The 16,149-nt window shown below is 41.2% G+C and overlaps 1 protein-coding gene across 1 annotated transcript in view; it reads left to right on the forward strand.

Moving 5' to 3' along the window:
• galnt9 (polypeptide N-acetylgalactosaminyltransferase 9) overlaps positions 1-16,149 on the forward strand; it is a gene marked incomplete at both ends in the record, with an annotated part of 63,298 nt that overhangs the window by 28,438 nt on the left and 18,711 nt on the right. Inside the window, 2 exons of the mRNA XM_084457676.1 lie at positions 4,687-4,884; positions 7,223-7,340. Coding sequence (XP_084313802.1) covers positions 4,687-4,884; positions 7,223-7,340 — 316 coding nt within the window. The remainder of the gene's footprint in view (positions 1-4,686; positions 4,885-7,222; positions 7,341-16,149) is intronic.

A 16,149-nucleotide genomic window follows, 5' to 3' on the forward strand; every position in this document is an offset into this window, starting at 1 on the left:
GAATGACCTTGGGGAAACCGATAGTGCATGCAGGCATCCAGAATGCAGAGCCAAAGAGAACGTGGCAACATTTGATAGCATGAATGTGTTGAGTTTGCATTACTTTCCCTAGCATATTCCACTCATTTTGAATTACATCATAGTTAATTGGATGGTTAAATCATATGTCCATGAGGCTATATGTTTCCCTCTGTTTGTACATTTCTTCATTACATATCATTATTATAGTTTTTTGTCATAAATGTACATCATAAATGTACTTAATCTGTTTCCTCATTAAGGCAGTGTGACATCCATCCAACCATATGAAACAGTGCATCCATCTGTGCTGCAACTTTGCTAAGCTTCATTTCTCTGTTCTGTAAATAACTATAATTGATGGGAGGAAATGTGAGGGGGTTGTAATGAGCACCCAAGCCTCTTGAACTGTGGGCCTCACAGAAGAGCATCCAGATAAATTGATATTTATTTGAGTTTGAATCCAACGCTATTACCAACTGAGTTTATTAATGATTAACGCTTAGCATTAGCGGTATGCTGGCTGAGTGTGTGAAGGAGATAAGAGGCCGTCTATGCTGTTGGGCTATAATGAAATGCACAATGCTTCCAAACCTCTACATTTTGATGACAGTGAAGCACTCAAAACACTTACCGAGTTTCTTGGACTGCAGTCTGGTGGTGGATGGATGGAGATACTGTTTTATATTGTAATACACAATAAGAAAAATGAATCCCACACTTTTGATAATGAATCATTCTTAATGGATTGGGTGCTCTACAGTGTATGGTTGCAGTGTGGTACAGGTGTGAAAGGAAAGCTATTGTTTTCCATTTCAACAACTCTAAGAATTGTAAGCCAATTGTCCGCTTCAAAACCTCTTATGAGGTAAAGTGAATCTTGTCTTTACACTGGGCTCAGAGTGACTGGTCTTGGTTCAGTGTTTATCTGTCTTGAAAAGAGAAGGATGGTGTAAACACTTACAAGGTGATTGCTTCACAGAGCTCAAACATATGTCTACATACATCCAAAAACATAGAAATTACAGAGATTTATGATTTCACTAATCTACTAGCCTTGCCCACAACAAGCGTTCCTACCTCAAGTGGCATCAAAGGTGAAAGGAATATGGCAATATTTCTTCAACACTTTAGACTTCTGCTAAATCTTTGTTTTAGTCAGCTGACCTTGGAGAGTATGGCCTGAGGTTCATATTTCTGTTATGGTACGTGCTGTCCAGACAGCCCTGAAGACACGTGACTGGCTCACGGGATGGCCCAAGATCTGCACAGTCCGAACATGGCTAGAGGCACTATACGCCTCTGAAGGCTTAGATATCTGACTAAGCTCCACACACACTCTCTTGCTCACACACCCATACACATGCGCACGCACATACGCACACATAGAGACAGACACATTTAATTTGCTCGTAAATGAAAGCTACAGTATGTCACAATGAAATACCCTCAACTTTCTGCATGGGCAACCCACATGTTCTGGCGCATTTATCCTAGAAACGAATTGAAGATCCTATACTAGGCACCCGGGGGCCTGCCGTTCATGGGCATGGTTGTGAATGGAGCTAGATCCCATTATCTGATAAATGTATGTTTGAGAAACTTTCGCAATTCAAGATGTGTCACACAGGAATCCCATTAATCTGGAAAAATGGGCTTGTAATCTCTTAGGCATTGCCACTGGGCTCTGTGCAAAGGACAAAGGTAGGACAGATAGGAAAGCATTCTCAGATGATGGCATGTAGAGTCAAGTACATATAGATTGAGATTACGGAGATGTTTATCAAGATATACAGTATGATGTACTGTTCCACCGGTCCACTTGCACACATTTGTTTGCTTAGGGCATGGGGTAACGTTTGCTTATCACATCAGAATTAGACAATCTTCCAGTACTTTGGTGCATAAATTGTAAGACAAGACGACAGATATTGAATGAATCACACAGCTGAGGGTAATCTTTCAATACTAAAACAGGATGAGGATCTAGAACAGCTAATGGCTAGACTTGCTGTCACAATGTATTCACATTATTGTATGAGTCATCACTGAAAAAAGGATAATTTGAATATGATATCAAGTTGAATTAGTAATGGTGGTTTGCCTATGGAATGATGAGGCAGAGAGAAGATGAAAGTGACAAGGCTCATCAGTCACAACAGATCCCTCCTTGTGTCCTCTCTCTTATCACCATGGCATCCCTGAGGTAGATCCCGTCTGGTAGATACTGTACCAGACGCTGCTCGCTAGCTCTGGGCTAGTCTAGGCTCTCAAGGACGGGAGAAAATGAGTGACTCGTATTTTGATGAGGGTGTGAATGGCGGAGGAGTGAAGGTCAAGGAATGCTTTTATTTATTTATTTATTAATGTATTTATTTATTAGTTTGTTTGTTTATTTGTTTATTTATATACCTTTATTTTGGCAGGGGAGTTCATTGCGACCAAGGTCTCATTCACAATGGTGCTCTGGTTACACAATGCAGTACATCATACTGTAAGCAATATAAAACGGTATAAAACCAATATAAACAATATAAACTCACATTCATACATTTTAAACATTTAAATACAATGACAACATTATCCAAAACATACACAGACCTCGACCCCATATTCCTGAATCATATTTTTAAAAATCTCCAAGGTGACAAAGGTATCTAGTTTAAAAGACTCCTGAAACTCATTCCACGCTCTAGGAGCAGCGTTAGTGTAACTGAATGCAGTCCTTCCCATTTCGGTTTTTACTCAACCTCAAGAGCCAAACAGTCGTCAGACCTAGTTCGGTATTGACTAGCATGTGATGAGGGATGTTACTGTAGGTAGATACAGTATGTGGTTTTTGTAAGGGTTAGCATGTGTTTGAGATACAATAGTTGTAGGCTACTTGCCTCCATTCATATTAAGCACATAGACACATACACATACATACACACACACACATTCCTGAGAGGAAAGGTGACCATTCTTGGTATGACTGATGCGGATGGGGAAAAAAATGATAGCAAAAACCCTGATTGTCTATGGGAAAAGGGATAGGTGGGGCCAAGAAAACAGTACTGCGCATGTTCTGTAGTCTTCTACTGGAAAGAAACTTTTTCGGCTTCATGCTCTGGGTGAGCAACTTTCATTGGAGATCTTTGAATACCTCACCCAGTTCTCTTAATATGTCCATGATGTCAAAACCATCCATAATGTCATCTTATTTTGTCAAAGAGAAATTTTGGCACATCAACACCCATACTACCCTGTACTTACACCAAGCTCTAATGGTAGACTTCGCAACCTACTGTATCGCTCTTCCACATGTTTTTATTTTCATCATCGCCACTATACCCTCAAGGGAGAGTGAGGCACATGGCATCTGCCAATCTTCAGACGAGCACTTTTTCCAATTATTAAATGTTTTTTTAAGCACTGCTTCTGCTGCTTCTGTCAGTCATTTTTGCTGGCAGCTCCGCTTATAGCTCCATTTGGATCCATTCCCCTGCGGTCTTTCCTTTGCTTTGATGTGATAAAGAATTGTTCTGCTTTTAGGAGATAAATGGCCTTGGTTTTTGGAAGGGAAAGAAAGAGTGGGTGACGGAAAGTTTAAAAGGCTGCGGGGGGGGGGGGGGGGGATAGGGTAGAAAGGGAGAGAGATAGGAGGTGTAGTTATATTAGTTATATTCATATAGCTAGCATATTGTATACTGTATATATGCTATGTATTCATATAGGTTCATAATTGCAGCCTACTATTTCAGAGGAAACCATGTGATATGCAGCTGTTGTGCCCATTATACAGTATGCAGATGTAGCTACACAGTATACACCATTTGGGGACATTCATCAAGACATCCAATGCTAGACTACTGTGCAATACATAAAAAGTACATGTAATTGCCAAAGGCTGACAGTATGAATAGAAACCTTGACAGTGACTCTCAACGTATCAGCAGACATGCCATAGGCGAAGAGAGACTGGAGTGTAAACCAAAGCTAAAATCAAGTCAACCTTGTATCCTCCTACTCCGATGACCCAGGGACACAAACAGTGAGATCTGCTCTCTGCTTGATGTGTTCTGAAAGAAAATGTGCCAAGTGGAGCATCCCTGGTGCAAGCCACTGTTGAAGAGTGCTCTGACTAGCAACCCATACACATGAGAAGTGCTTAGATTCCCTACCCCTAGGTTCCCTATTCCTATTGGTTCTCTACCCCTAGGTTGCCTATTCCTATTGGTTCCCGACCCCTAGGTTCCCTATTCTTATTGGTTCTTTACCCCTAGGTTCCATATTCCTATTGGTTCTCTACCCCTAGGTTGCCTATCCCTAGTTTCTCTACCCCTAGGTATATTATCTGTCCTGCTTTATTTTCTTATTTTTTGTACCATTTACTAATAAACTATGTTTTTATTTATTTTTTCTTATTCTGTAAAGCACTGGGTGCTACATTTGCTTGTATTAACATGTGCTATATAAATAAAATTGACTTTGGCTTAGGTTCTCTACCTCTAGGTTCCCTATCCCTAGGTTCCCTACCCGTAGGTTCTCTACCCCAAGTTCCTTACCCAGTTTAATGCCGCTGTATTCATATTTTGAGGTGAATGTGGAAAATGAACCTTTCAGTGCTTTAACGTTTGCATGATAACATCTTGATGACATCTCTCTCTACTGTTTTTCCTCCCAAAGGGCGGAGCCTATTTTGAGCAGATTGAAGGAGGATCACACTCGGATCATCCTGCCAGCCATCGACAACATCAAGTTCAACACGTTTGAGGTGCAGCAGTACGCTAATGCCGCGCACGGCTACAACTGGGGCCTGTGGTGCATGTACATCATCCCTCCCCAGGAGTGGCTGGACAAGGGCGACGAGACAGCCCCTATCAGGTGAGCCTCTGCTGTCACCCCATCCATTATAGATCAAGATGTTTGATGAAATATGGATAGGAACGGGCCAGGGTATGACTTATTCATGTCCAGAACTGTCAAACCCCTGGCTCAATGGTCCACTGTTCAGACCCATATACTACATGAGTCAACCCATACATGAGTCAAACCATATACTTTACAGTACATGAGTCAAAGCATATACTGTACATGAATCAACCCATACACATGAGTCAATCCATATACATTAGTCAACCCATATACTGTACATGAGTCAACCCATACACATGAGTCAACCCATATACTGTACATGAGTCAACCGATACACGAGTCAAGTCTAATTACCATGATGAATATCTTTCTATGCTCATGGGGCTAGCGTGATGTACAGTAGTGTTATTAGTGTAATTGCATGCCGTGTATGAGCTCTTATTCCTCATTCAAAGCTGACCAGTATCATGTGTCTGTAAAAAAAATACAATGGTGATTATGGTATGTTAGCCTATACATGTATGTATGTATGTCCCAGATAATATATTTATAATTGATAAACCTATTGTAATATTTACTCTGAAGACTTAAGGTGATTACTCAACTTATAGGATGTTTCCTTCTTAGTTGAAGCACGTTAGCTTGTGAAATTTCACACAATGTCAGGGGCCAACCAACAGAGACAGCATAGACAGTAAGATTTGAATCTGACTGCTCTGACAACTTAGCTACACCCCTATATTTATCGACAGTTACTGAGTCTCCATTGCATAAAATCGAACCATTCTAATGAGGTGTCAAGTTGAGGCGTCAGTGGTCCAACAGACAGACTACAAGCTGAAAAATAAATAAACAAAATGTACACAGGAACAGCTTAAGAGCACTAGTCACAAAATGTCATATTAAATGGGAGATTGTCTTAACTAAGAATAACGTATCTAAGTCAGATAGGAGGAAGCCTATCTGAAAACCAGCAGAGGAATGGATGCAGACATTGAGGCGATGCTGCTCTGTGAAATCCTGTTATCGACACTCTGAGGCAAATGGACAGAGCCCCTGGAGAGGCAGCTGTGGTGCGGATCCCTATTGGAAATCATTCCTCCACTTGTTTCCTCAAGCTTCCTGCTCATCAACAATAGAAGCCATACGGCTATTCAAATCTGAGATGGATGCCTGGCTGTCAGGTGGCCAGACAATGAGTAAATATACGCTGTTTCTTTTCAACAGAGGAACAAGGGTCAGAATCCAGTCTAGGAGTTCAATACCAGTTTTGTCTATTGACAAAGACAGCTATTTTGGCAGAAATAGAGACTTGACTTTGCAGAGGTCTGTGGTGACCGAGCATTTTTGGGAGGGGATTAAGCCATGCTGAGGTTGTGCTTTGTGTTTTGTGCTTTGTGTGTGCTTTGTGTGTGTGTGTGTGTGTGTGTGTGTGTGTGTGTGTGTGTGTGTGTGTGTGTGTGTGTGTGTGTGTGTGTGTATGTGCATGCGTGCGCGTGTGTGTGTTATTTTTGTGTGTGTGGGTGCATGTTTCATCTAACTGGGCTACAATAACCGTTTAACCTGCAGGCATGCACAATTATTATGACCTACAGTATGTGCCAAATACTGTAACATCATCAACCATTCCTGAAAGTGGGGGTAGGGATTCCACATTTCTCCCACTTTTATATAACCTCTCGCTTAATGGGGTAGTCCTACAGTAGCCTATGCACATTATCCACTATGCATGTTAATGAATGCTGCCCTTGCTGCAGGCTCTAGCACATACAGTAACAGCTGCTTACTGATTGTAGTGTATATTGAAAAGAGCCTTTTTAATCTTAACGCATCACACAGTTCACTTATATTTGAATATCCCATTTTATGAAGCATTTGTCCCAGGGCATTTTATATTCCATGGCTAAGCCCACTAAAAGCAAGCCGAGAGTAACAGTGGCCCGGAATCAAACAAGGTCTTCAGGGACCTCGAGAGAACAGTCTGGTGTTGAGTGGCCATCACAGTTCTTCTCCTGTGGTGCTACTAGACTTGTGAGGACAGCAGCAGCTTAACCTTCAGTAAATCCTTAAGTAACTCTAATAACAGAATCTCCATTCTGATCAAAGAATTCATGTTTTATCTGCACTGTACCCCAACCCAGGATATAAACAATAAACGTATCTCGCAGGCAGTAATTATTTCAAATATCATATCAAATCCTGGTGTTTTTAGTGCAGGGTAATCAACAGACGAGAATGGTGGGTGTATGAAGGGCTTGTGTCTGATTAAGGATAGAGCTGAAGATTGCATTTATAAAATTCTCTCCCTCTCTCACACCCGTCTCTCTCTGTTTCTCTTTTCATCTAGAACACCCGCTATGATTGGCTGCTCCTTTGTGGTGGACAGAGAATACTTTGGAGAGATCGGCCTGCTTGATCCTGGCATGGAGGTGTACGGGGGCGAGAACATCGAGCTTGGCATGCGGGTCAGTAGCCTACTGTATCAGTCCAGATGTTCTGTATTTCTATATCACATAAATCCACCACAAGAAAAACATCTTTGGTTAACTGAAATCTAAACTTTTAGAATTTCCAACCAGTTATCATCAGCAAAATAAATATCTGAGAGCCGTGCCGTAAGGAAAGTTGGGTTTCTTAATGAGGACATTCAGCTAAGGATTTGTGCTGTGGTTGAAGAGCAGAAAGACTAGTGTAGAATCACAAATAGCAGTAATTACAAATCCAATATTAGGTAGAGGAGCACTCAGTTGAAAAGTCCCAGTGGAAATGTTTTATGAAATGTTATATTCAGGCTCTTAGGTGGCTTGTAATGAGGGTTCCTTATGTTTTGGAGCCTACAGCCTAAAGCGTAAGATCCAATACCCAGAGGCATCAACAGAAAGATTTAAACTTTGCAAGGTTCGAAATGTGTTTCTTAGATGGGAAGGGGGGTAAAACGTAATGCTAATCTCCAGTCAAGCCAAAGGCATTAAAATCGGTATACAGAAAATGTAAATCCTTACCCGTTCTTTGAGTTGAATTTAACGGTTGGTGTGAGCTGAGGCTTGGTGAGGAATTCTCTAGCGTTTAAATTCAGAAAATGTTTCTCTCCAGTCAAGTGGAACCACTCTGAATCTAAACTCACTATTGGCTTATTGGAAATGAGAAATGCTTGAAAGATCCCGCCTCTTCACTGGACGTTATCGTCACATCCATTTTGAGACCATGAGATGGCTTGAATGGTGCTTCACAAGTGTTTGAAAAAGCACTTCAGAACACACAGGGGGAGAGACCTAGGTTTATAGATCACTTCAACCCTTTATGGAACCGGCAGACATTTATAGTTGTTGATGACTGTTTCAGTGCCCTCATAATTTCAAATGGACTTCAATATTGTTGCCTTATCAGCGTCCTCCATTAATAAGACACAAGCAGGCTGTTTTCTCTCTATTGTGAATGCCAAGTGCACCATTACCAGTGAACAATCCAATTTCTCATAGATTTTATTGGTCATTATAAAGTATAGTATGCTGGTCCCGATTGCTATCCTCATGGTTAAATTATGTTTTCTTTTTCAGTAGATATGCTGATAGCTGACAAACCATGCCACTGAGGGTTCATAGGGAGATAAATTCAAATAGAAACACTAAACAGAGTTGAGTTTTGACCAAGCCGTCTGAACCGTGTTATACTGCCATAGTGCCCGTCTCTCTTTGCTCAGTCTACCAGCGGAAGCGTAGTCGTCCAAGGAGCAGGAGTTGCATAGGGTCTGACATTTGCACTATTGACATATTAGAATGTTATGAAATAACGTACCACCGAGCTACAGGACAAAGGTCAGTGTATGTCTATTAGCACATCTCCAACACAAATGAAAGTACTATCCACCATTCTGTCAGTGTATTAAATTAAACACATTAGAGCTATTCAGCAAATGCACAGGACTGGCATACCGGTAGGAATAGCCTTAGCAGTCAACTTAACCATACATATAACACATGCCTAATGGAATGGAGATCTCCTCCTTGGTTGCAGAGAGCAATTATTCCTCTAGCTACTCTGTCTGAGGCAGCACATTGTGGGGCGGGCAAGGAGTTGCCATTTGGGATAGGCTTGATTGACAGGAACATGTTTAACAATTAGCAAGGGCAGCTCTCAATAGCAGGCGGTCTGAGTTCATTTCACCATGGGCCCTGATTAAAGGCACAGTTCACACATGAGGTTATGGCGTATTTATAATTTACAGTGCTTAACGCCTTCTGCAGCTCTCTTTTTAAAAGGCATTCTGGCACCAAGGCTCTGACCTCTTTATGTAAGAAGGTTAAGATAGTAGGCAGCTCAGAACCGCCCAGGTAGTTTAGGAGCATGAAGAGAATTAAACAAAAGCAAGAGGGTCAGAGAGAGACATTAGTGTAACATCTCGTAGAAGATTGATGTGAAGCATGCAAGGGCGTTACTCTTTCTTGAATATTTGGGGGTTGATGTACATTTATAGATCCAGGCCCTTAAAAATGGTTGCACAAGCAAGTGGTTGTAATAGTAGGGTAATACATCTCAAATTCAAAACATGCCTGATAATGTGGTCAGCAAAGCATTCAGCAGAGAGAGAGGGGGGGGGATAGCCTACCTCTGAACTGCCCAGAGGATAGACATGCTTCAAACAGCAGGCGAACCAGTTAGTATATAACACAATACAGGAAGTTGGTTATATATCATGACACCATCTTTACGCCATCTTCTTCCTATAAACTCATCTTTTATTATGTTATTCATTGATGCTGATGCAGCTCCCCCACTAAAATAGCAGTATCATTTTCTCTACTGTTCGCTGTGACACGTAAATTACTAATTTCATACCCAGAGACTAAAATACTGCTTACTATGAGGCTAGTTTGCAAACTGAAAAAATTTATAGAATAGAACTGATGATATCTGCCAGAACTGTCAATACACATTTACTGCGTCATGCATTTTCCATTCCTCCCTGTTTGCTGATAAAGCATCTTGTGAGACCACAACATTGCCTTTCATTCCCAAGTCCCTTAGGCACATGCTTTGTACTGTGTGGCTCAGTTAATAATCACAAAGAAAATATATTTTAAGGTTAACTTTGTTCCCTGTCCACTGGTCAATAACAACAAAATCAATATGAAATGAAAAATCGCTCTTCAGTTCAGTTTGGCCAGGCACACTTCCTACACACCTACTGTAGATCCCATTGTGATACCACAGGGTACTTATCTCTGTATTCAAATGAACTCAAAAAATGTATTATCCCTAAAAAAAAAATTACTTCTCCAAGCCCATGGTCATATCTCCTCAGGGTAGAATCTGTCTAGATAATTCAATTCCAGCTTCTGCACAAAATACTCCTGTAGGAAGGAGAGTTAAGGGGCTAATTAACCTTCGCTACATGTAGCTCCTCCAGCCAAGTGCAGTAAAGACTCCTCCTTCGACTCTCTGTGCCAGGCTGTTTGTTTATTGGAACGTACAGTAGACAAGCAATCCAGCAGTCTTAAGTATGCAATGATATTCTTTCCCCATGCACACAGCATCCCACATGTCAATAAGCAAGAATGACATAGACAGTGGTACAGGCAGAAGTTGACATGGCTTCTCTCTAGACATTTTCCCTGCCTTTTCTGCTACGGACCATGCAGTAACCTTGAGAAGGACAACAGCATCGTTACAAGAGGACATTAAGCCAGCACCATCTGTGGTCACCACCACTAGCCTCTCACCAGCAGCTGCTCAATCACCTCCATGGCCATGTCCATCAAGTGCTAAATGACCGTGGCGCTCACCACATTTAGGCCCAAAGCAAGTACCATCATCTAAATGATGGGACTGATTTTAGATCAGGGATCACACTGCAGTGTACTGTATCATAATTCAAATATAAACGTTGGAAAGAGATACATTAGAACAGTTATTATGAAACTGAATATCTTTATTACATTAGGTCCAGTAACATTATAATTGGAGACCTCTCTGCCATTCATCACCTTTTGGCTTCGTACAGCATATCTCTCTGATGATTTTATTTGGTCCTCCATTCGCACATGAGTGATGAATTCCCTGAGAATACAGTCCCGGACGTGGGAGGAGAGATCTGCTTCCCATCGATAGGCAAAGTGTAAAGGTAACAATGGGGGGAGACCATTTGATATTGATCAAGCATTTGTCTTTTTCAACGCATGCATTATTTAGAGGGTCCAGATCAATCTGTAGGGGCTTAATGGACTGAGAGCGGTTCATTACTGTATGTTTTACCTCACGCTCGTCGGGGGAATGAGGACTGATTTGAGATACATCAGTGAGACATGGTGTCCTGGCTGCCACTGGATCTCAAAGGGATTCTATTGTCGATTCTCACACTGGTTTTAGTTCATAGAATGTCTCACAGCTGAAAAGGCTACACTACTACAGTCATATTGTGCTGTGTCGGTATTGCATATTATTGTATGCAAATAAACATCACTCAATCTCATTTTAATACACTATCATTTCAAAACGAATTGTGTCAGAGCTACTGTACAGTGCGCTTACTATTTGCATTTGCATAATTCAGCCGGCCTCATATTGTTTTTAAGGTAGTGCCATAACAGTATCCGTCCGTAATTTATGCTGAGACAAATTGTGTTACGAAAGCAAATCTTATACCACAACAACAGCGTCCATGTTATGCTCATGTCTTACAAAATCCCTGAGGCCTTTTGGAGATTTCTATGGCTCTGTGGGCTCAAAACCTCTTCCACAGTCTGCCATTCGACTGAGAGTCTGTGGAGCTCTATCCCGCAAGGCCAGGGGGACAAGTAATTAGGCAGAACTGTCACTGCACCTATTATCTACATGACTCATAAACTTCATTAAAGGTTTCTTTCAAGTGTGACTGCATTCGCACCTATCTTTAAACACACATTGACAAGGCAATTAAGATTCTTCCAGATGTATTGTGCATTTCACGTCCTTCTGTTTTTCAGAGTCTATTATATGGAATATAAAGTTGAAGCTAATTACCATAAAATTCTCTCTGAACATGCCAGCACCACAACTAGAATACACTTTCACAGGAATAGATATTAAAGTAAATTGTCTCATCCTTTTTTTTTTTTTATCAGTTGGTTTAATTGTCCCCCACCCAATGAGATTAGATTGATGTATTGAGATCAGATTACTCTTATTTACAGTAAGTAGTTCAATCATGTTGGATATATCAGAGATAGAGTATGGCTCGGTCATATATGTTTGTTGTTCTGCGTTCACTGCTTGAGATTACACTTTGAAAACAAAACTCCAAACAGAACGAACGACATTCCGAGCGAGAAGCAGGATGAATGTAACATAGAACTTAAGTATCATACTACACCGAAACCTTTCATTTAGCTGCAAACGGTCAGACATGTAAAAAGCGTGCAAGTCGACAGGAGGATGTGTGAGGCACAGACGAATGAAACACAATATTCATAAGTTACATATGTGTCATATTACACTGAGCCTTTCGGTAAAGTTGCGAGCGGCAACGAACGAACTGTCTGACATGACAAATAGAATGGGTTCTAAATTGGCCCATGCAACACCCCTCCACCGAATTTCATGAAAAGTGGCCGGCCTGGCCGTGTTTGGGCGGCTCGTGGACCCGCCCCATGATTCGGCTCTACTCCAGAATTTAATGGCCACTACGGTGGTCCATAGTGGCCAGTGGCGGCTGTAGCTCAGTTGGTAGAGTGGGTCGTTCAATGATGGTAGAGTGGGTCATTCAATGATCGATGGTAGAGTGGGTCGTTCAATGATCGAACGGTCAGTGGTTCGAATCCCAGCTCCGACTGTACACATGTCGAAGTGTCCTTGAGCAAGACACCTAACCCCAAATTGCTCCCAATTAGCAGGTTAGCACCTTGCATGGCAGCTACCGCCACTGGTGTGTGAATGTGTGTGTGAATGGGTGAATGATAGGCCATTGTAAAGCGCTTTGAGTGCCGCTCAAGGTGGAAAAGCGGTATATAAGTGCAGTCCATTTACCATTCATTTACCATGCTACACCCTTCCACTCAGTTCTATGAAAATCAGTAGTTTTTGCGTAATCCTGCTGACAGACGTACATGTACTGTACGGACGTACACACGCCACTGAAAACATGACCTCTCGCCCAGCTGTCGTTGGGGCGCAGGTAACAAAACCAAACAAAAAATGTGACGAGCCTATATACCTGCTCTATACTGTAGATAAGTCTAAACTAGAAAAGCCCATTTCACTTACACATTCAACAACTGTACATGCTGACGACATGCATCAGGGTGGAGGACCTGATCTATGTTGACCCCCTGATCTATGTAATCGGTAGAGGGGGGTATTAGATCGACCTATGTACATTGGTTTATGCGCGCGTGCGTGTGTACATGTGTGTTTGTCCGTCACACACGTCACACATGCTGGGGGAGCTCGTCACAATTCATTTTTCTATTGCCAAGTACATTCTACTTTGTACATAAAAAACAATGCTTGGTCTCAGTGAGAGTATAGTCTATTCTACTCAGGAGCCCATCTACTTTACATCTACTGCATTGTGGGTACAATTATCATTAGCTATAGTTGTTTTATTTAACAACATAGATCAGAGGACTCTTATTTAGGCACCTGTAGTTCGATCAACATGGCTAGTATGGTTTCCCAACCGTGACAATACTAGTAATGCCATTAGGTGGGGAGACTGTGAGGTTTGATTTGATAATCTTTACTTAACTTTGTTTTAAAGGTAGAATAAGGTGTTTAATATTTCAGCTTAAGGTGTAGAATATTTCATGCCCTGTAATGCTATACACTGCTGGCAAAATAGCCTGTCTGTACATGCTGTGCAATATAAAGGATTTGAAGTACAGCATCCTATTATATTTTATGTATGATGTATGAATGATTTTGTCTCAGAACAATTTTAACTATTATGATCGTCCCCTCATTACTGAATCTAGTCAACACTTTTAATGTATTTTGTAATGATAACTTTGATTGCTCGGCATCAACACTACTCAAGAGGGCTCTTAAATGGAGTCAGTCATCAAAGTCAAACTGTCACAAGGAATTAAAAAAGGACAGATGAGAGGAATATCTATCTTTCACTCCACAAATTCAGCTTGACGAGAGCAAATATGAACAGTGGTCTTCCGGTATATTAATCGACATTTCTCGGCCCTTCTTTTGAAATGAGCAGATATTTGGTTTCAAAGAGATATCCCATGGGCACTTTTGGTCTAGAAGGGTGAGCATTTCAATTAAAAACAGACAGATTCCCCAGACATAACTGAATACACACTGCTTATTATCTTGCCTGATAAAACAATTCCTATGAGTGCTTTCTTCTTTTAATTTTACATGTTCTTTTAATTTCCTCCTCTCTACTGTTAATCTCTGTCCTGGGTTTTGACTGGAGTGAGAGAGATTCACCTGGTGTGTGTTGTTTAAAACGGATAAGACCTCACAATCCCCTTAATATACTTGTATCCATTTGTTGCTGCATAAAGACTTGACAAAGAACTGTCCCCAATTGGGCTCCATACAGAAGGAGCATGGGCCCCAGGAGCAACGCTGGGTCAGGCAGGCTGTAGTTCCTCCTGGGTCTGGACTAGAAACTGGATCACCAATGGAATCATTGGCGTTATTTATTTGGTGAGTCACCCGTGAAATTCAAAAAAAAAAAAAAAGCATGTTGGTCACGAGGCAGAAAGGTTTTGTGAACCACTGCCATAAATCTCAACTGAGATTGCTGAATGGAATACTAAATATAGTACCATGTGTGACTCTCAGAGCTGCATAGATTCCTGAATGGCCCAAGTGCTGTGACTGAGAAAATGTAATTTACTTATCTGCGTCATCGTTGATTTAGGTCATTAGTTTAGGGATTGATTCCCATATGCGTCTGGCTCATGTCAGGAGTCAGGACTGACTTGACTGTCAAGCAGAGACTCAGCAGACATGTATGATTTACAATGTACAATATGAATGTTTACTACACCCAAAAGGTATAGAATTTGCAAAGGTGATGCACTTGCAGTTAATTGGACTGCCTGTCAGTCAAGAAGTTGAATAAATGCTATGGTTTAAAATACCCTCCACATCAGCAGAATAAAGCTCTCAATAACTGACTACTTTATGGATGGAAGCTGAGTTTGAAGTAATCAAAGGTTGTCTGAGGTTATGCCTGAGTCCATGGCACTTGGCTTAGCCATGAATACAAAACAGCCAATAAATTTGGGGATGAACTGTGGGTGACCCCAGGCGACTGCTCCAGTTACTAGAGGGGACCAGCTAAGCTCAAGAGTTGCTGACGGACAATTTTCTGCACTGTCTGTCAAATCACTCTGCTGCCATGCTAGATGAGACAGTCAAATTAAAGTCTGCATTGCCTCCAGCAACCTCCAATCATCCCAAATTGTGTCCCAGACCCAGTACTCAGACCATTACTTCCCTTGTCTCCTCTCTCTCTCGACCTAGAACAGGATATATTATGGAACTTTCACTCACATGTTTCTCTTGAGGAAAGGAAATGTTGTACAACTGTTAAGTAAAATGAAATGAAAACTAGAAGCAACAGAGAGAGAGTAATGATCAATTCCATTTAGTCATATAATGTAGACATACAGTAGTGGTAAGAAATGTTTTGAAAGAAATGCTTTCACCCTTGATTCTCCAAGTGGGCAACAGTGCTGGTTCAAATCTCTTTACTGCTGTTAATAGCGTTTATGGTTTTTATGGTTGATGTTTCCTTGGATCCCCGCAGAGCTCATCACCCAAATGCTCCTGCTTAATTAACTAACTACAAGAACAGTGGCAGTGAGATTAGCAATATACATTATTACATTCAATTGAACACTCCTTTGATTAATAGATGCCTCACACTACTGCCATCTCCTATTTGAAAGGAGGGCAAACTTAAAAAGTATAATATGGAAGGATAATATTTTGATATCTAATATACATAAATGTTTATGCATATGCATTGCAGTAGCTCTAAGCTTTGCATTATGCATGCTGTTTTGTTGGAAACAATAATCTTCACGTGGCTAAACATTGTTGTACTGTGGTTAATTAATTCTGGCAAAAAAAACGTCTCATAACTTGGCTTCACAGACCAGATGATCACACCTGCAGATCAGTGACTGGGTACGCGGGGATGTGAGGCAAGAGAGCATCACGGGGGAGAAGCTCTCTCAGCATGGCGTCGATGTGTTCTCTACACAGCGGCGATGCAATCATCACACCATCATCGTGCTTTTTGTGTCCGGGGAAAATAAGGCTTTT

This window comes from Borostomias antarcticus, assembly GCF_949987555.1.
Source record: "Borostomias antarcticus genome assembly, chromosome: 23".
Classification (NCBI taxonomy): domain Eukaryota; kingdom Metazoa; phylum Chordata; class Actinopteri; order Stomiiformes; family Stomiidae; genus Borostomias; species Borostomias antarcticus.